We start from the raw sequence: 21,691 nt of genomic DNA, 5'->3' as shown, positions 1-21,691 counted from the left end.
CCCCCAGCCTCCAGAAGAAGGCACTGACATTTTCCTAACAGCTCTCTTCTGGATGTTGCGCCGGACAGGGGGATAAAGGAAGACGGGCAGAGGGTCCGTTGAGGAGGCCAGTGGTGCTGCCTCCTGCAAGGTGCTGGGAGGTGCATCATTGGAGGAAACAGGAACAGTTCGTGGCTGCCCTCGGGAAGCCCGGATTGTCACCTGTGAGCCAAGGGAAGGAACAATTAGACACTGTGCTAAACCTTGGAATACTGATAATCTCTATCCCCCCCGCCCCCTGGATCTATAGAAGAAATGGTGACAAGCCCTTTACCTTTGTGCCTGGTTTCAAACCTTCTAGCTGCTTGGGTTTACGGAAGGTTTTATGGTGCTGAAGCTTGTGTTCAATTTTGTCCTTGGCAAAGAGAAACTGCAGCCGGCATTTGTTGCAGTGATAAACATTCCTCTTCTGAAGGGGGGAAAAGAAAGAGAATCCCTTAAAGATTCCCAATAAATTTTCTTTCCTGATGAGAAGATAGATTAATGCTAACAATCATCCTTTCCCCCTTTCTGTGGGTAACTGAAAGAGGAAGAAAGATACACAACACCAAAACCTACCATTGAGAATCATCACCTCCCATGGTCCCAAAGAAAGGGAGATTCACAGCCAGGATGACTAGGTCCTCCAACCATCTCTTCCTGACTTGGTTTAACAATGTGGATTAGTGGCTTAAGCTGTACTTGCCCCTACTCTGTCTTTACAATGCAGACAGTGCTACCTACTTCTGGACATTCTTCTTTTTTTTAAACACAGTAAAATGTACATGATGGAAAAAAAATCATTACTTTTTATTCCATATTCCTTCATGTTTTAAGTCTGCCTTCAATTCCAACCCTCCATCCCTTTGCACAGAAACAACTTGTTACCAGTTTCTTGGGTATTCTTTCATGGACAGTCTATGCACATAGCCACATAACACAAACACATCTCCAATCACAATCTCCCTCTTTGTCCTTTCTTTTTCTTTCTTAACATGAATGACAGTATTTTTCTCTACCTTTTCTATACCTTTCTATCCCTTGCTATTTTTCCTCTTAACACATCAATATATAGACATGCACTTGTCCCTGTGAGACAAGTTTGAGGATGCAGACTGCCTACTACTGAAGTCCTTCAGAAACAAGACCCAGGTCTATGGTTTCTTCCCAGGATAACAAGACTCCATTTACCTGAGTACAAAGGACAATTTCCATGCTGCTCTTTGGAAATACACATGTGGAGGATTACAGGCAGTCACACCTATGCATATGAGTATGTGAGCCCAAGAGGGAGCTCACATGTGACAGTGCAGGAACGTTGTGTGCAGACCCAGGAAAATGTTAAGCACAGGTGCACCCATCTGGTTCTCCATTTTGTGTCTTCTCTATGTACCTTCACTCTTCTCTAGTGGCTCCTTTCTTGCAGCATTTTAAAACAAGGCCCTATTTAATCCATCTTAAAATCAAAACACAAAAGCAAGAACAAATTCTCTTCTGCTACCTCTTCCCCTGGATGTGCCAACCCTCAGTCTTCCCCTTCTGAAACTTGTAAAAAAGTTGTTTCCATTTCCTCACCTCGTCATTCATCCTGCTGAAATCTGACTTCCACTCTGCTAAACAACCACATGGCTCCCATCAACGTTGCTATATTAAAGGTTGGCCTCTAAGTTTCTATAGTGCTTGACATCTTCCTGCAACATTTTGATCACACCCCTTTCTTCAAAACACTTTCCTCCCCTTAGCTTCCTTGACATCAAGTCTCTTCTGGTTTTCCTCCTAGGACTATGGTACTGGCTTTGTAGACAGAGTCTTCAGAGGTTCTAAACCTTCATCTTATTCTCAATTGGGGGTGAGGGAACATGGCAACTTCTATGTTTAAAATCACTTGATTTATGTAATTATGATTCCTAAGTATGTTTTCCACAACTCAGGCTTTTCTCCCAAGCTTCAGACCTATATATCCAACTACCTGTTCAATAGACAACTATATTCACTGAACTCAGAATACCCAAACATGTAATCCCCACTTCTGCTGCCAACCTTACTTTCTACAGTGTTTCTACCTCAATACATAGTCTCACCATTCATCCATTTTTCCCGAGACAGAATTTTAGGCACTATTCCTAACTCCCTCCTCTATACCTTTACCAAATCCATCTCTAAATTGTAAATATCACTTACCTTCTCAATATCTCTCAACTCTATCCTCTTCTTCATTTCAAAGCCAAAAGCCACTACTGTCTCTCACCTAAACCAAAAGAGCCTTTGGCGTGTCCCCCTAACTGTGGTCTTAATCTCTTTCAATTCATTCTCCTAATGCAGCCAGTGTAATCGTAACTTAAAACAAATTTGACCATATCACTCAAGGACTTAAAAAATCCCTTTAATGCCTCTCCAATGACTTAAAAAAGTTGAAACCCCTTTTCATGGCTTACGGGATTTTCTACCACCTGTTTCCTAACTTCCAACCTCCCCCTTGTGCCCAACACTCCAACCACACTGAACTTCCTTTAATTCTATGAACCTTCACTCTGTGCTTGGAGGACACCATTCTTCCATCCCACTTCACATGGCTCACCCTTCCTCACACTTTAGGGCTTGAATACTCTTCTTCCAAGAAAGCCTTAGCAGGCTCCCAAAATAGGTATATGCTTTTATATATTTTATACTTCCCCTAACACAATATTCTCTAGTACACTATTTGTGTTGTATACCACTAAATCCCTGACACCTAGCCCAGTGCATGGCACATAATTGAAATTTGGCAAATTTTTGCAAACATACATACAGTATCTTCTCTACCAAAATCTGCCTAGCTCAGCCCTGGCCCCAGCATCCATAAAATTAAAAAAATGAGAATATGGGAAATGCTTGGTGCCTGGTACCTGGTGCCTCATGTAATGCTGTTGGAATGCATTGCCATTTTTGAAGACCTTCAGGCAATAAGGGCAGAGCAGATGCCGAGTATCCTCATGGATCATCCGAAAATGGACATCTACCTCAGAGTAGAGTGAGGAGCGATACTGACACACCTGAGTCACATAAGAGGGAAAATAAGCTAAGAGTGAACAACTGAGGCCTTAAAAAAGAGGTAGCAACAAAAATGTCAAAGTAAGAGAAAAATAAGTTTTCCTAAATGCACAGAAATCAAATTATTATTCTGACTCTGTAATGCAGGGCTACTTGTGATAGATTCAGCTGTTGATTAAGATAAAAATAGGGGAAGGACAAGAAAGTCTGAGAACAATCCACTTTGTGACTAAGAGGAGTTAAGTTTTCTTTGTCCATCTCTACAGGGCCATTCAGGAGACACATTCCTGCAGTACATGTGTATGTTCTCCGACTGGGTTCCCTGGCTGGGTACATGCACATGTTCCTTTAATGTTTTTCTCTGGCATGGAAAATCCTGAAAACAGACTCTAGGTTTATTATTTCTTCTGGATCTCCACAGAGTTCCTAAAAAACTGAGTGTATGCAGTAGGTATGCAGCAATGTTCATTAGTGGGTTCTTTGTAGAATTCTCAGTGTAGAATCCACTGAGAGCAAAATGGCTAAAGCTCCCTAGAGAAAAAGGCAATACCTGGCAGACATAAGGCATCTCTCCAGGCTTATGAGTATCCTTCATATGCTGGAGAAATAGTGGCTCACTCTCAAACGCCCACTCACAGATCTTGCACTTGGCTGTAAGAAGAAAAATAATCAATAAATCCACCTGGAAATAAGACCAAAGTCCTGCTGACTCATAATCTTTATTCTCTGACTTCTCTATCTTCACTTTCATTAAATCTCTTCTTTCTTTAAAATGGTTCTGTCTTAACATCTGTGTTGCTGATAACAACAAACCTTATGCCTCTAGCTCAGACTTCTTACTAAAGCTCCATTCTAGGTTTTGAACTGTTTACAAGACATTTTTAATTGGATATTCCACCACCAACTCTAATTCAGCCTCCTTCTGATTCCTGGTTGTTTCGCTTCTCACTTCCCTACCTCCTCCTACACTTAGGCACTATCTCTGAGTCTACACCCCTGTGTTCTGTCACCATTATTTCAGAATGTATCTAGGAATGGTCATTTTTCCATTCTCACAGACAAAAACTTGGTAGAAGCCCACACGATTTCCTACTACTAATCAGCTGGCTTCCAATACCTCCTATCTCTCCAATAAATAGTGTCTATGCTTTACATACCATTGCCAAATGAATTATTTTAAATTACTACACTGTTTCATCCCTCTGCTCAAAGATAGACAATGATCGTCTCCTATGAATAATTCCAAACATTTATCAAACATCTACTAAATGAGTACAAGAATTTGTCCTCAAAAGACTGACAATCAGGAACAGAAGTTCTTGCCTTGTTATGAGTTGTTGAGATGATTAAACTTTGAAATTGGTCATTTTGTCAAGCTATAAAGCTACAATTCTGAATTTTTAATAATAATTTGAATTGCTACACATTTTGAATTAAATAGACAAAATAACTATTTTTCTTATGGTCACTGGAATTATTTTCAAGTTTTTGCAAATGTAGAAATTGTGAATTTGAAGCTTTAAGCATTTACTGGAAAATGTCCAATCCCTGCTCCCCCAAGAGAGTGAAACTGAAATAATTCTTTAAAGTAAACAAACAAAAAACCAGGGATTCTTAATCTGGGGTCCATGGACGATGCCTCAGGGAACCTAGGTATCCCCTGAAATTATTTGCGAAAGAGTAAAATGTTTATTTTCTGGGAAGAGGGTTCACAAGTTTTGTGTTTATCTCAAAGGGGTATGGCAACCCATTTAGAAGCACTGCCTAGAGATTCATTAGGTGCTACAAAGACACAAATAAAAAATTCTATCTAAAAGAATGAAGGTAAGCTGTAAGATATATAAGCTGAACGTTGAAAGAATAGGGGTTTGCCAGACACAGGGACCAAGAGAAGAACAGGAACAAAGGCAGGGAGATATGGAAGTGCACGCCATGTTTGGGAAATAGTAACTAAGTGTCAACTAAAAATGACAATATTTTGGGGGCACCTGGGTGGCTCAGTCAGTTAAGCGTCTGCCTTCGGCTCAGGTCATGATCCCGGGGTCCTGGGATCAAGCCCCACGCTGGGCTCCCTGCTGAGCAGGGACCCTGCTTCTCCCTCTCCCTCTGCCTCTGCCTGCCGCTCTGCCTACTTGTGTGCGTGCTCTCTCTCTGTCAAATAAATAAATAAAATCTTAAAAAAAAAATAAAAATGACAATATTTTCTCCTTTTGCCCTTTGCCTCTTAATTCAATTTGTCATTAATTGCTTTTCTTTTTTTTTCCTAGAACACCTTTAAATATTGGTGCTTTCCAACTTTCTGTCCTAACACCTTTCTTATTCTGTGTTCTCCCTGGGCAATCTCATTCAACCTTGAAGCTCTTCCTACAACCTATGTATCAGCTCTCTTGGTATAGCTGTTACACAACATCAATAACAACAACATTAATTAAAGCAATTTCTAACACATAAACACCATACTAAGATTTATATATATTATCTCATACCAAGAAAACCAGTGAAATAGAAACCTAAGGCATCAGTCGATTTAAGACATCTCTAGTAACCATCCACATCTGTTCTAGTTCCACACTGGAGCTGGTATGGAAAGATTCCAGAGACAGAATAACTGATTTTGCAAAGTGGCCATCCTAACACGGTCCCTCCCAGCACCATTACCCTCATGTCCTTGACACCTAACACTGTCTGTTACTTTGAGAACATAGGAGTGAACTACTACAGCTTCTGCTTCCTGTTCTCCAAATTATGAAAGGATAGGGGCGCCTAACTGGCGCAGTCGGTTAAGCATCCAACTTTTTTTTTTTTTTTTTTAAAGATTTTATTTATTTATTTATAGGATAGAGAGAGACACAGCGAGAGAGGGAACACAAGCAGGGGAAGTGGGAGAGGGAGAAGCAGGCTTCCCGCCGAGCAGGGAGCCCGATGTGGGGCTCGATCCCAGGACCCTGGGATCATGACCTGAGCCGAAAGCAGACGCTTAATGACTGAGCCACCCAGGCGCCCCTAAGCGTCCAACTCTTGATTTCGGCTCAGGTCCTGGAATCGAGCCCTGTGTCAGGCTCCCTGCTCAGTGGGGAGTTTGCTTGTCTCCCTCTCCCTCTGGCCCTCCCCCTTCTCGCATGCTCTCTCTCTAAAATAAATAAATGTAAAAAAAAAAAAAAAAAAGAAAGAAAGGATAGGTATCTTATACCTTTCTAAGGTTCAGCCAACCTCATCATTCCATATATTCCAAGACTTTATCAAGCAATTAGTTCCCCCTTGGTTGAGTCGTTTTCCACACAGGATCCTCCCCTGACATCTGACCATGGTTTTAAGCCTGAAGCATCCTTCCCTCAACTCTACCTCTTCTTCAGTCTACTGCCCTTAAACAAGTGTGAAGAAAAACATAATGCTATTAAGATTATACTATTACTATAATTAAGTGCAATGATCCATTGATGTTTTGGGACAATTCAGGAAATTTGAAAATGGACTAGGTACTAGATCATATTAAGGATTTACGATTGCTTCTGTTAGATCTTGAAAAAGGTACTATGGTAGTATATAGAATACAGTCTTTATTTTTTAGAGATACATACTTAAGTATTTGGGGGTGAAATGTCATTATGTCTATAATTTCATTTAAAAACACTTGAGAAAATAGGGGCGCCTGGGTGGCTCAGTCATTAAGCGTCTGCCTTCAGCTCAGGTCATGATCCTGGGTTCCTGGGACTGAGCCCCGCATCAGGCTCCCTGCTCAGCAGGTAGCCTGCTTCTCCCTCTCCCACTCCCTCTGCTTGTGTTCCCATGTCTCTCTCTGTCAAATAAATAAATAAATTCTTAAAAAAAAAAAACCTTCAGAAAATAAAAGGAAACTTTTTTTTTTTTCCAAAATTAAAAAGAAAGCAATGGGTCCCAAAATTAACATTAAAAAATAAGCTACTTTTATGCAGGATCTGCCATGGCGTGTGGGAAAGAGGACTATAGAAAAGGTATTTACTTCTTTGGGTCAACAATTTCTCAGGTTTTTGATCAATATAAATTTTAAGTCACAGGATACTCAAAAATTAAAAGTCAGACATAACAAGAGTGAAAAGCGAAGAGAAAAGGACTGATGAGGTTCTGACTGTCTGGGAATCTTTTTTCCCCATAAGGAAAAACTTCTCTTTCCTATGTACAGTCCTTACATAAATGGAATTAACAAAAGCCCACCCACTGTATAAAAATGAGGTGTATTCACTAGGAGGTGTAGATGAGTTACTCAGATTTTCTGTCACTGACAGGGAAGACTTTGGGGCCCTAACCAAGACCAAGTTGGCTACTCTGCCACTAACTGCATAGTGGTTGATTCCAATATCTATTCTATTCCCAGATTATTAGTCCAAAGTTCTACCGTCTCATTAATTTTTAAACCCTGATTACATGCTAAAATGATATTTTGGATATACTGATTTAAATAAAATATACTATTAAAATTAATTTCAGAGGCACCTGGCTGGCTCAGTCAGTAAAGCATGTGACTCTTGAACTCAGGATTGTGAGTTCAAGCCCCACGTTGCTGTAGAGCTTACTTAAACAACAGAGGCGCCTGGGTGGCTCAGTTGTTAAGCATCTGCCTTTGACTCAGGTCATGATCCCAAGGTCCCGGGATCGAGCCCCACATCAGGCTCCCTACTCGGCGGGAAGCCTGCTTCTTCCTCTCCCACTCCCCCTGCTTGTGTTCCCTCTCTTGCTGTGTCTCTGTCAAATAAATAAATCATTACTCTCATCTGTCTGAATTCTTCTTGTATTTAAAGACCCTAAAAGTTTAAGTATGACTTTCTGCAAAATCTATCCTCAACGATCTTTTCAGTAAACTATTTCACCTATCATTGGTATTATACAATGCACAGGTTTATAATAAATATACTGTCTTGTTTCATTTCCTTTATTTATGTAATTTCTGTCTCTACAACAAAACCAGAAATCCCCTGAAGGACACAGGAGATATTCTAGGAAGACTGGGCTCAAATCCTCACAATGGCACCTTATTAGAGATGTATGCTCTGAAGTAAATGACTTAATTTTTGTGAGCCTGTGTTCATTCTGTATTTCCTCATCTGTTAGATGTACAGTGGAGGCGACACACACCTCATCTTACATTTCATTGAAAGCACTGTCTTAATGGTACTTCATAGTGTTTATAATGCTATCTTTTGTCTTATGTAAAACCTATCAGGGTACTAACTAAAGTGGAGGTCCAAATATAGATGATCTTGGTAAGGTATCCATTACATTATATTATATACATTACAACACATTACAGTGGTCCTGAATCAAAGCCCCTAACAATTCTAGCACTGAATTCAATTCAAGCTTGAAGAGAAGTCTAAGTTGTAAGAATAAAGGGTGAGTGAAGTAAGGAATTGATTAGAAATGTGCAAAGAGCTTCCTCTACACGGATACTCATATAGAAATGATGGGCTCCTCCCAGTGCCATTCAACGAATGAAGAGCAAAGTATACCCCTAGAGTGAGTTTCCAAACTTACTAGTCGATTCGTAAGGACTATGAACATTTTCCAAGTGGCACTGGAGCTGGAAGGGCGTGGAAAACTGGCGGTAACAGTGCTGGCAGATAGTATGACCATCTACCTCACCGTTCTGCTGATCGAGTTCTACGTGGTGTTTCATATGGTTCATGAATCTGTAGCACAGCACAAGAAGTACAGAAAACAAAAAAATCAGCAGCCTTGGAATCCCAGAACACACATTATGTGCCCCCCCCTTCCCTTGTTTGGGACAGTCCCTTTCTGAGCCCAGAAAAGGGTTCTTGAAACTAAGAGTTCTGTGGAAAGATGTACTGGTTTCCCTTACTCCACCCAAAGTTCTCTCTTATTATTACCACAATACCTCCTCCTTCTATAGTACCACTTATTGATTTAATGATAATCCTTAGCCAGACTGGAAAACAGGACTACTGCCCAAAGAGAAAAGACTAAAACATGTAAGAAAATTTCAGTCTTCTCTTGTCCAGGGTAACCTCTGAGGATCTTTAACACTTACCGAATGTTGTTTTTTAGCCTTTTGGTACAATGTGGGCATCGGAAAGATGTGGCAACCTTAGGGAAGTTTGTGAGTTGGGCCACTTTGCCACCATCCCGTCCATAGTAGAAGTCATCTACTAGCATGATGAGTTTGGTCTGGACAGCATCACCCACATTCTCATTTGGCTCTGGTACTTTGGTAGGTGGTGACAAAGCAGGAATAGGTGTAGAAGAGGGTGTGGAAGCAACAGGAGCTGTTTTCTCAGGGGATGGGGGCTTTGCAGCTGATGGGACACTGGGTTCTGAATCCAGAGATTTTCCTTTCTTCTGGTATTCCACCATTTCTGGGCAACAATACTATAAAGGAAGATCATTGTGGTTATCCGGGAGGCTGGGATGTGCCAACTCCCCAACCTCATGAACATCTCTTGGGAATGGTTCTAGGTATTCTCATCCAGGTTTCACCCTTCAATTTTCTATAGTGTTTCTAGAATTACGGCTCTTTCTAATGGATATTTATTTATAGCCATATGCCTCTCCAAACCCGGTACCTTGTATTCCTCCCTCCTGCCTTAGATCCTTCAACCACTTACTAGCATACTTGCCTCTGAACTCCGTGGCAGGAAGAAATTCCAACCTTTGTGTCCGGACTAATACCAAAAAATGAAAAGGCTAGAAATGGGAACTGGTTAATGACTCCTGGTTCATCCAAGGACACAATAAATAGAAAATAAACTGAGGGGTATCTAGGTGGCTCAGTCGATTAAGCATATGACTTCAGCTCAGGTCATGATCTCAGGGTCCTAGGATCGAGCCCTGCGTTGGGCTCCCCACTCAGCAGGGAGTCTGCTTGTCCCTCTTCCTGCTCATGCTCTCTCTCGCTCCCTCAAATAAATAAAATCTTAAAAAAATAGGGGTGCCTGGGTGGCTCAGTTGGTTAAGTGTCTGCCGTTTGCTCAGGTCACAATCCTAGGGTCCTGGGATCGAGACCCGTGTAGGGCTCCCTGCTCAGTGAGGAGCCTGCTTCTCCTTCTCCCTCTGTCATTCCCCCCACTTGTGCTCTCTGGCTCTCTCTGTCAAATAAATAAATAAATCTTAAAAAAAAAAAAAAAGGAAAAAGAAAATAAACCAAGGCCAACTTAGTTTGAGTTGATTATCTAACAAACCTGTCCTCCTGTACTCCTGTGTAATTTCAAAATCAACCACAGCCAAGGAATAAGGTCGCATATGTTCCAATCTACTTGAGAGTCTTTAAACGTATCCTTCTATATTCCAAAGTTTGAAACTCTTCTAAAACAGGCCAAAAGGGAGCATAACCCTTTAAGAAACTTCTAAGTCATTTCAGAGTCCCTGCTTCACAAGCTCCTAATCCTAGAGGAGGTATGCAGTGGTAGCCACTGAAGCTGGATCCCCATCACAACTGGTATCACTTACACACATGTGACCTCTCAAAGCTTCAGTAACACGGAATTGAGCATTACACCGTGGACATATTTTCCGTCCACCATCCTGGAGGTCGAACACTGGGATAGAAGAAGAGGTCACTGGAAGAAGTGAGAAGCATTGATACGATTAACGAGATGATACTGGTTAACAGATTACTGGCCCTTTGAAGAAAAGGTTAAACACTCCCTAAAGGGCATATTAAGGTTGATACACAAGCATGAGTGATCACTATGAGGACCATTCTCTTTACCATTCTTTTCACTCTAAGCCAGGGGTCAGCATATCACAGCTCCTAGACAAAATCCAGCCAGATGCTAACTTCTGTTTGGCCCATGAGCTAGGAACGGATTTTACTTTTCTGTCGTTATACAACTTTTTCTTTAATTCAGGTAACATATACATGAAGTTTACCTCTTAACCATTTTGAAGTGTACAGTTAAGTACATTTGCACTGTTGTATAGGCAATCTCCAGAACTTTTTTCATCTTGTAAATCTGAAACTCTGTACCCATTTAACAATTCCCCATTCCTCCCTCCTCTTCGTCCCTGGCAAGCCCCAATCTACTTTCCGTCTCTGTGAATTTGACTCCTCTGGGTACCTCATATTAAGTGTAATCACACAGTATTTATCCTCTTGGGACTCAGTTCAGTACTTAGCAGAATGTCCCTCAGAGTTCATGAATGTTGCAGCATGTGTCAGAATTTCCTTCCTTGAACAATACGCTACTATATGTATATATCATATTTTGTTTATTTATTCATCGGTTGATGCTCATTTGGATTGCCTCCACCTTTTAGCTATGGTGAATAATGCTGCTATGAACATGGGTGTACAAATATCTGCTTGAGTACCTGCTTTCGATTCTTTTGGGTCATACCCCAGAAGCAGAATCGCTGAGTCAGATGGTAATTTTATATTTCACTTTTTGAGAGACCATCATACCAATTTACACTTCCACCAGCAATGCACAGTCCAATACCTACACATCCTCACCAATACTTGTTATTTTGTTTTCTGGAGAAGAGCCATCCTGATGGGTGTGAAGTGGTATCTCAACATGGTTCTGATTTGCATTTCTCTAATCATTAGTGATGGTGAGCATTTTTTCATGTGCTTAACAGCCATTTGTATATCTTGTTTGGAGAAAGGTCTATTCAACTCCTTTGCCCAGTTTTTAACTGGGTTGTTTTTTTGTTGTTGAGTTGTGCTTTATATATTCTAGATGTTAACCCTTTATCAGATATATGATTTGCAAATATTTTTTCCCATTCACTGGGTTGCTTTTTCACTCTGTTCACAGTGTCCCCTTTGATATCCTAAAAGTTTAAAATTTGATATAATCTCATTTATCTATTATTCTTATATCTACTATTATATTTTTCTTTTGTTCTCCATGCTTTTGGTGTCATATGTAAGAAATCATTGCCAAATCCAATGTCATGAAGCTTTCCCCCTATGTTATCTTCTCTTAACAGTTTTAGCTTTTATGTTTAGGTCTTTGGTTCACATAGTTAATTTTTATATATGGTGTTTGGGTCCAACTTCATTGGATGTGGATGTCTGATGTTTCCAATACCATTTGTTAAATGTTTTTACACTTTTTAAATGGTTGAAATGAAAGCAAAAGAAGATATTCTGACACATGAAAATTACATATAATTCAGAGTCCACAAACAGTTTTAGTGGAGCAAGGTCATGTTCATTTGTTTGTGTACTGTCTGTGGCTGCTTTTGCACCACAATGGCAGAGCTGAGTAGCTGTGGCAGAGACCATATTTAGTGCATAAAGCCTAAAATACTATCTGGTCTTTTAGAGAAAAAGGTTGCCGACCTCTGCTCCATTGAAAACCCTTATGCTCATATCCTGTCTACACCTGAAAACCTCTCTACCAAATCCCAACTTTAAAACCTTGTGCAGAAATCCACCTCCCTGTGAAGCTTTTCTTTTTAATTATTATTATCCCACCCAACTGGTCCATTTCACTCATCTCTACAGCACAAGAAACAGAGAATTATCTCCTTGTAGCTTTTTTAGTTACGCTTTTCACAGTGGCTATCCCCTTTCCTACACTAAAGTTTCACATAACAACAGACTGTGGCAACTATATTCTATAGTCTCTATTTCAAAGCATAGAGTTCTAATATAACAAATACTTTATTAATGTTTCTGAATGACTGGATACTCTGTCTTTCAGGTTACTGTACCTTTCATTGAAGACTCAGGTCCGCTGGTTCTCTGGGAGCCATGGGCAGAACTGTTGTTGGATACCACCACTGGCCCAGGACTCTGGCCCAGTGAAGGGATGGTGTTAAGGGTATTCACCAGTTTGGCTACTTCATTGCTATTTTCACCTGTAACCCCAGGTCGCTTCACAGTGACAAAGCTGGCAATGCTCACTGCAGGTGGAGAGGGGAAGGAGGGAGCTATGTTGGCCAAGTGATAATCATCTGTTCTCCACCCACTGCCCCGCCCAGCACTGCCATCTCCACTTCCCAGGGCTCACCTAGCTTGGGATTGGGGGTCTGGCTGGATTGGCCTGGAGGCTGAGCAGCTAGCTGCCCCAGAGAGGTCGGCTGTGTGGCAGTGGGAGTGGTGGAGGTGCTTGGTGTGGACTTGGTCTGCTGGGACTGGGACTGCGGGACGGTGCTTCGAATGGTCAGAGTAGCTGGGATGACAGTGGTGAAGGTGTTGGTGGTGGGCCGCACAGGCATTGTGGAGCCTGGCCTCACTGGGGTCATCTGAGAGAACACTTGTGGGACTCCAACTGTCGGCTTAACAAACTGGGTACCTGGGGCTTCAAAAGAGAGACAAAGAAAAGTACCAAAGCTTGGTCAATGAGCTCACCTCTAATACATTCCACCTGTCTTTACTGAAAATACTGGAATAAGAAAAGATTATTTCCCCAAAGTGTTTGGTGGCCATCAGAGGCTAACAAGAGTAGCACAGACTCTAATGTCTAAGACAATACATATCCAAGGTGATAAAAGATCCTAAGGAATCAGCCCTATTAAACTGAAGAAAGAAGATTCCTATCAACTCCTCCCAAAACACCTTACCACACTGCCTTTTTAATCCCAAGAACATAATCAGGAGTAGCTTGACCTCAGTACTGGAAGAGCGAGGATGAGTACAGAGTAGGAGGCAGTGTGCGTATGTATAGGCCAGAGGGCAGCTGTAGACCTAAGAAAGCAATCTTTCTTTCTCAGGATACTAAAGGAGTCTTCCATTCTTTCATGTGAACTCAAACGGAAGACGGACTATGCCATTCTACTAGGATCCCAGAGGTGAATCTCCTGGCTCAGCTGTAAACAATTCCACTGACAAATATATAAGAAATACCAGAACTAGGTAAGTTAAATTCACGAGACTTTCATGAGAAAGGCCAAAAGCACTGTGTGGGCTCTGAGAACAACAACAAAAACTTAGGAAGACAAGCTCATGGAGGCACCCATACATCAACTAAATTAGGCTATTTTTTGGCCTGAATTGTAGTAAACTTACAGACACTAAGTAAAGAACTGTGGGGAAAATTACGAGATTTTAAAAAATTATTTTCAATTTAGTTTCTTAAAAAAAATACTAACTAGTCATTGGCAAATTTATCATCAAAGGGTAGGTCATTTGTTTAATTTATATCCAAGATCTATGCTATAAAATTAAAGCAAAATAAAGTTTATAATCCCACCATGTAAGTGCGTAGACTTGTAAGAAATATGGAATTTGGGAGTTTGCAATAATAATATTCCTTCAGGATAACAAACACTAAAACACCAGAAACAGAAAAATGACTATATAAACCCTGTTTGAAGGGTGGTAAAAAGTTGAAAAGAAAAATAAATAAAAACCACCACCCTGGCCAAAGGTTAGAAACAGTTTTTTAAAAATTGGGCTTAAATCAATATGATCTTTATATTTTTATATTTTCCTTAAACACATTTTTTAAATGACCAAGAATATTTTGAGACAAGAAAAACAAATCTTCTGGATGCCAGTTTATTCAGAATGGGTAGACATTTTTCCTTACCTGGGACTAGTGTTATTGGTCTAACCGTCTGGCCTTGCTGTACGTTCAGCACAATCCCAACCTGATTCATTGCATTTTGTACAGGCCGGACATTTCTTACAGGAAATCCCTGCATTAAAAGCAAAATGATCTTTAACATGGAGATCAGCTAACACTAAGCAGAGATTACAATAAGACTACATCCTAAAAAATTCCCACACTCTTACCTAGTGGTTCTTTTTCTAGAGGTAGAGCTTTTAAATAACTGAGATGGAGAAATCTAGGAATTTTGGCAAACTTTTGAGTGACAAAATATCAAAACTGAAGAAGCTTTAGTACATATGAGCAAAAATGAAAACCTACTTTCCTGTCTTAAAAGAACCTCAGCTTAAAAAGTACCTCATTCACAAACTGGCCCCTAAACAGATAAAGGCATAGAAGAAGGAAAAAAAAAGACACTAAGAGTATTCACTGGAGTGATTCAACACAAAACAACTGTTAAGAAATTGTTCCCAAAGTCCACTTCAAAGGCCATAAACCTCTGGCAAATTTTTAAGAGAAGAATTTATAACTCAGGAAGCCACAGGCAGAGAAGCACTTGCCTTTATGTTCCACATGCAGCATTAGACTTTCAACTTCGAGTCACATTATATGTCAAATAAGTCATCTATCTTCCTCCTTCTCTTCCAAAGTTCTTCCTGCACTTTACCAATTTCACACACAGATTTCAAGAGTCAACTAACTCACCCCATTTTAAGAAAAAATAGCCCAAGCAAAGGGCAGGAAGTGTTAAGGGCCAAGTGTGAAGGTTTCCTAATCTAAGCTTTCCCACTAATTTCTGCCCAGATCTTAATCAAATCACTTAATAGCCCTCTAAAGGATAGGAAGAGGAAATTACCCAGATGTGTTATGTTTGGCTTTCTATAAAAATCAGCATTAAATTAAAAAACAGCAAATGAGAAAGCCAGGTCAAAAGACAGGACTTAGAGTTCTAAGTCAGAGCCTCCAAAGGTTCACAGTCTTTCTCTCCTTCCCTATGCAGCCCCAGAATTCAGAGTCCTACTCACCTGTGTAGTGATGAATATTGGTTGTGAGGCCACAGGAGAACTAGTCACATGATTGGCATTCTGCATGACCTGGACAGGCCTCAACACTGGTTGAGTAACCATTGTGCCCAGACCTGGGGTTGGATTCTGGGTTAGGATGAGTGGCTGTCCACCTTGTTGGACCAAAGAATTGCCAGCTGAAGAGTAAAAGGAAGAAAGAAAAAAAAAAAATGTAAGAAAAAACAAACCCACATTTTATAAGAAACATTATAGTCTCAGATAAGAAATGGTATCCCAGATATCAAAATATCCAGGATTGTCACACTCACCTTAGGTTTAATGTCACCAAACTCACCAAAAATTTAAGCTTTACCCAAATCTGCAACTAACAGAAAAACTGTAGATAGGGAAGGTTCACTAACATCTCCCCCATATACATCTTAACCAGGGATGTCTTAATGTAGTAAAACTTCTACATGGCTATCATTTTAACTCTGACAATATTAATATATAATTTAACATAATCTCTCCACACCAAATTAGCAAACAAAGTAACATATAATTTCTTTTTCCATATTTTCACTAGTAAAACTTATTTTGTCTGAATATAATTTGTTGTTAGGTAATTCACTTTTAATCTTTTTAAAAGCGGCATACTCATCAACAAACATTAATTCAGCAAGCACACAGAATCTTAAGAATGGCACCTCTTCCTAGTGAGTCAAAGCTCAGAAATCCAACAGATTCTCTAACAACCACTGTCTTTTACAGGTATGGGAACACAGAGATGGACAGGCTAACTTTTCTTGCTCTTTTTGACATGAGAACTGATGAAGACTTGGTCAAAAACTAACTAACATCCAGTAAAAATGGTATAACTTCAGAAGATAATGGTTCATTCATAACTAAATATTAATAAATGGACTATTATGGAACCTTTTATTATTTTATATTTATTATAATATATAAGTATATATAAAATATATATAAATATATTTTATATATATTTTATAATTATTAAACAATAATTATACCATAATTATTGAACCACTTTAGATTCTTCTCATTTGTAAGAAAAGTAATTTTATAAATGTTTTAAAGTCTATTTACATTTGGCAAAAAAGTCATTAATACAAGTTTCATATTTATTTATTTTTAAGATTTTATTTATTTATTTTGACAGAGAGAGAGACAGCGAGAGAGGGAACACAAGCAGGGGGAGTGAAAGAGGGAGCAGGGAGCCCAATGTGGGGCTCGATCCCAGGACCCTGGGATCATGACCTGAGCTGAAGGCAGACGCCTAACGACTGAGCCACCCAGGCGCTCCCTAAGTTTCCTATTTATAGCGAATACTCCAAAACCAGACAGAAAATTTGAGCATCAATATACCTAAATCAGAGATTCAAGTAAGATATTGCCTCAACCTTTTACCTCAACTAACCAGAGTGGGATGGGTTCCTATGAGCTGTATGTCTTACTTTGACAGATAGAGTCACTGCAGTTAGCTACAAAGCTAGACCACTGGAGTGGGTACATAGGTGGCTATTAATGGGCCAACAATGGTTTGTCCCAATTTTTTCCAGAAAATGAGTGCCTATCAGTGGACTAGACCTCATAGTTACTAGGCCAGCTGACTAGTGATTATGAGGTTGACACAGATAAAAAATTACAAGTTCTATCTCTAATTATACTGGCAATTTACTATTTTAATTTAAATGTTTTATTATGGAGAAGTTCAAATACATATAAAAATAGCATACCATAATGAACCCCATGTACCCATCGCTCAGCTACAACAATTATTAACTATGGCCAATTTTGTTTTTTTTTTGTACTTCCCATCCACATTCTATGAATCTAGTAACTCCAATGAATTCTAATAATTCTATTGAATTATTTTAAATGATTTCTACATTTTTTTTTTTAAGATTTCATCCATTTACTTGAGAGAGAGAGCAGAAGTAGCACAAGCAGGGGGAGCAGCAGAGGGAGAGGGGGAAGCAGACACCCCGCCAAGCAGGTAGCCCAACACTGGGCTCGATTCCAGGACCCTGGGATCATGACCCAAGCTGAAGGCAGACACCCACCCACCCAAGCCACCCAGGTGCCCCTGATTTCTGCATTCTTACTAAATCTTTCTTTAGAGAAATTCTGACAATTCATGGGTTTTACAAAGTTCTACTTCCAGGAAATGAGAGGCAATCAGAATCCTTAGGCTTGGGTGCCTGGGTGGCTCAGTCGGTTAAGCGTCTGCCTAGAGCTCGGGTCATGATCCCAGGGTCCTGGGATCGAGTCCCACATCGGGCTCCCTGCTTAGCAGAGAGTCTGGCTTCTCCCTCTGACCCTCCCCCCCTCTCGTGCTCTCTCTCTCTCTCTGAAATGGATAAATAAAATCTTAAAAAAAAAAACAAAAAGAATCCTTAGGCTTAAAAAGCCTATAAAACAATTAACCAACTGGGGCGCCTGGGTGGCTCAGTTGTTAAGTGTCTGCCTTTGGCTCAGGTCATGATCCCAGTGTCCTGGGATCAAGCCCGCATCGGGCCTGCTCAGCAGCGAGTCTTGCTTCTCCCTCTCCCACTCCCCCCTGCTTGTGTTCCCTCTCTCGCTGTGTCTCTCTCTGTCAAATAAATAAAATCTTAAAAAAAAAAAAAAAAAAAAGAATTAACCAACTAATACCCTGCCTCAAAGTTTGCTCTCAAACTAGGTACCACAGCCATAAACTGATTAAATAAGGGAAAGAGATTCAGCAGCTTCTCTCACAATATGTTGTTTTACAAATCTGAAGGTCTTGATGTATTCCTTTATTCTTTTATGTTTACTTACATAGCCTTAAAACCCAGAGATAGGAGGACTAAATGGAGTCAAAATGAGCTAAACACGAGTTGAAAAACATTAACTATTTATAGAGTAAGAAACCTATAACATTAAATTCAGATCATTTAGGGGCGCCTGGGTGGCTCAATCGGTTAGGCGGCTGCCTTCGGCTCAGGTCATGATCCCAGGGTCCTGGGATCGAGCCCCGCGTCGGGCTCCCTGCTCAGTGGAGAGTCTGCTTCTCCCTCTCCCTCTGCCTGCCTCTCTGCCTGCTTGTGCTCTCTCTCTGTCAAATAAATAAATAAAATCTTTAAAAAATAAAAAAAGATAAATAAATAAAAAATAAATTCAGATCATTCACAGCTCAAAATTAAGCAGTGGTTTATTTTACTACATAATATTTTTTTCCAAAGCAAATGTATGATCAGTCAGAACTATATAAGTAATTTCTAAATGCTGAGTGATAGGTTCTGAAGAACAACAAAAAGAATTGTAAAAACGTTTCAAAATTTTACTCCTGAAACTTAAAAAAAAAAAAAAAAGAGCTGGGGCGCCTGGGTGGCTCAGTTGGTTAAGCATCTGCCTTCAGCTCAGGTCATGATCCCAGGGTCCTGGGATCGAGCCCCAAATCAGGCTCCCTGCTCAGCAGAAGACTGCTTCTTCCTCTTTCTCTGCTGGTCACTCCCCCTGCTTGTTCTCTCTCTCTCTCTCTCCCTGTCAAATAAATAAAATCTTTAAAAAAAAAAAAAAGGGAGAGCTTTACTGAGATATCATCCACATACCATAGACATTACTCATATAAAGTATACAATTCAGAGCTTTTTAGTATATTCACAAGGTTTGTGCAACTATCACTTCTATTTAATTCCAGAACATGTTCATCATCCCAAGAAGAAATCTTACACCCATTAGCAGTTATTCCCTGTTCTTTTCTCCCCCAGCCCTGGTAACCACAAATCTATTTTCTGTCACTAGAGAATTGCCTATTTTGGACATTTCATATAAATGGGAGTCATACATGGGGCACCTGGGTGGCTCAGTCGTTAAGTGTCTGCCTTCGGCTCAGGTCATGGTCCCAGGGTCCTGGGATTGAGCCCCACATCGGGTTCCCTGCTCGGCGGGAAACCTGCTTCTCCCTCTCCCACTCCCCGTTTGTGTTGCCTCTCTTGCTATGTCTCTGTCAAATAAATAAATAAATAAATAAATAAATGGAGTCATACAATATGTTGCCTTTTGCATCTGACTTCTTTCATTTAGCACTACGTTTTCAAGGTTATTCATATTATAGACTTTCATTCCTTTTAATGGCCTAATAATATTACTTTATGCAGATAGATCACCTTTTGTTTATCCATTCAACAGCTTAAGTTATTTCTATTTGGGGGCTATAATAAATAATGCTGCTATGAACATTTGGGCAGGACGTTTTGTGGAACTGTTTGCCTGTTTTGGGTATATAGCTAGGAGAACTGCTGAATCATATAACTATGTTTAACTTTTTGAGAAACTGCCGAACTATTTTCCAAAGTGGATACACCATTTTTACATTCTCACCAGCATATACGAGAGTCCCAATTTCTCCACATTCTCATCAACACTTGTTATTTGTCCATCTTTTTGACTACAGGATCCTAGGGGGTGTGAAGCGGTATCTCATTGTGGTTATGTTGTTTTTCCTTTAATGACTAATAATGTTGAACATCTTTTCATGTGCTTACCGGCCATTTATATATTCTCTTTGGAGAAATGTCTACTCAGATCCTTTGCCCATTTAAGAAATTGGATTGTCCTTTTGTTATTATTTTTTAAATTTTTAAAAAAGATTTTATTTACTTATTTGACAGAGAGAGACACAGCGAGAGAGGCAACACAAGCAGGGGGAGTGGGAGAGGGAGAAGCAGGCCTCCCGCCGAGCAGGGAGCTCGATGTGGGGCTTGATCCCAGGACCCTGGGATCATGACCTGAGCCGAAGGCAGACGCTTAACGACTGAGCCACCAAGGCGCCCATTATTATTTTTTTAAAAGATTTATTTATTTAGGGGTTCCTGGGTGGCTCAGTTGGTTAAGCGTCTGCCTTCGGCTCAGGTCATGATCTCAGAGTCCTGGGATCAAGCCCGGTGTCGGGCTTCCTGCTCAGCGGGGAGTCTGCTTCTTCCTCTCCCTCTGCCCCTCCCCCTGCTTGTGCTCTGCTGTCAAATAAATAAATAAAATCTTTTTAAAAAAAGTATTTATTTATTTGAGAGAGGGGGGGGGGTCTCCTGAAGCAGACTCCCTCCTGAACATGGAGCCTGATGTATGGCTTGATCCCAGGACTGAGATCATAACCTGAGCCAAAATCAAGAGTCAGCCGCTTAACCCACTGAGCCACCCCGGTGCCCCAGATTACCTTTTTATTATTGAACTGTAGTGCTTCTTTATATATTCTAGATATCATGTCCATTATCAGATATATTATTTGCAAAATTTTTCTCCCATTCTATGGGTTATGGTGAATTTCTTGATTATGCCCTTTGAAGCATAAAAGGTTTTGATCTTTATAAACTCCAATTTATCTATTTTTTTCTATGGTTACATATGCTTTTGCTATCCTAAGAAACCACTACCTAGGAGCTCAGAGTCTGCTTGAGATGCTCCCTCTCTCTGCCCCTCCCCCACTCAAATAAATTAAAAAATACAAATAAATGAAAAAGAAACCACTACCTAAATCAAGGTCATAAAGACTTACACCTATGTTTCTTCTAAACATTTTCCAGTCTTAGCTCTTACATTTAGTAGGTCCTTGACCATTTAGTTAATGTTTATAAATGGTATGTAGAAGTGCCAATTCATCCTCTTCTGTGTGGAAAAAGTATCCATTTGTCCCAGTATCATTTGTTGCAAAACTATTCTATCCCTATCAAATAGGAAAGGATTACATTTTTTTTTTTTTTAAGATTTTATTCATTTATTTGACACAGAGAGACACAGCGAGAGGGGGAACACAAGCAGGGGGTGTGGGAGAGGGAGAAGCAGGCCTCCCGCGGAGCACGGAGCCCGACGTGGGGCTCAATCCCAGGACCCCGGGATCATGACCTGAGCCGAAGGCAGACGCTTAACGACTGAGCCACCCAGGCGCCCCAGATTACATTTTTTTTCAACCAATTATCATTATCCATGGAACAGGTATTTTGGAAAATAGAACAAAATTGTGTCCATATCCCCACCCTTTTCTTTCTCCTCCCCTATTCATTCTTTTATTTTTTTTTTTAAGATTTATTTGCGACAGAGAGGAAAAAAAATTTGAGTGTGAGTGACCAGGGAGAGGGGAAGAGGGGGAGAGAAAGAATCTTT

The 21,691-nt window shown here is 40.3% G+C and overlaps 1 protein-coding gene across 4 annotated transcripts in view; it reads right to left on the bottom strand.

Moving 5' to 3' along the window:
• The window catches only part of POGZ (pogo transposable element derived with ZNF domain), a 51,947-nt gene that overhangs the window by 5,579 nt on the left and 24,677 nt on the right, over nt 1-21,691 (bottom strand). For 2 of the 4 annotated variants that reach the window (XM_032397029.1, XM_032397031.1), the window contains 11 exons: nt 15,569-15,744; nt 14,523-14,631; nt 13,002-13,292; nt 12,703-12,921; nt 10,486-10,595; nt 9,071-9,408; nt 8,557-8,711; nt 3,599-3,699; nt 2,904-3,050; nt 314-448; nt 29-201 (listed from right to left, as the gene is read on the bottom strand). In XM_032397029.1, the coding sequence (XP_032252920.1) occupies nt 29-201; nt 314-448; nt 2,904-3,050; nt 3,599-3,699; nt 8,557-8,711; nt 9,071-9,408; nt 10,486-10,595; nt 12,703-12,921; nt 13,002-13,292; nt 14,523-14,631; nt 15,569-15,744 (1,954 nt within the window). The remainder of the gene's footprint in view (nt 1-28; nt 202-313; nt 449-2,903; nt 3,051-3,598; nt 3,700-8,556; nt 8,712-9,070; nt 9,409-10,485; nt 10,596-12,702; nt 12,922-13,001; nt 13,293-14,522; nt 14,632-15,568; nt 15,745-21,691) is intronic. The other 2 variants (XM_032397030.1, XM_032397032.1) reach the window with 1 other exon arrangement.

Source organism: Phoca vitulina, unplaced genomic scaffold (assembly GCF_004348235.1).
Source record: "Phoca vitulina isolate PV1807 unplaced genomic scaffold, GSC_HSeal_1.0 scaffold96, whole genome shotgun sequence".
NCBI lineage: Eukaryota > Metazoa > Chordata > Mammalia > Carnivora > Phocidae > Phoca > Phoca vitulina.
Note: the sequence above shows the minus strand (reverse complement) of the source record. Positions and strands in the feature narration are given on the sequence as shown.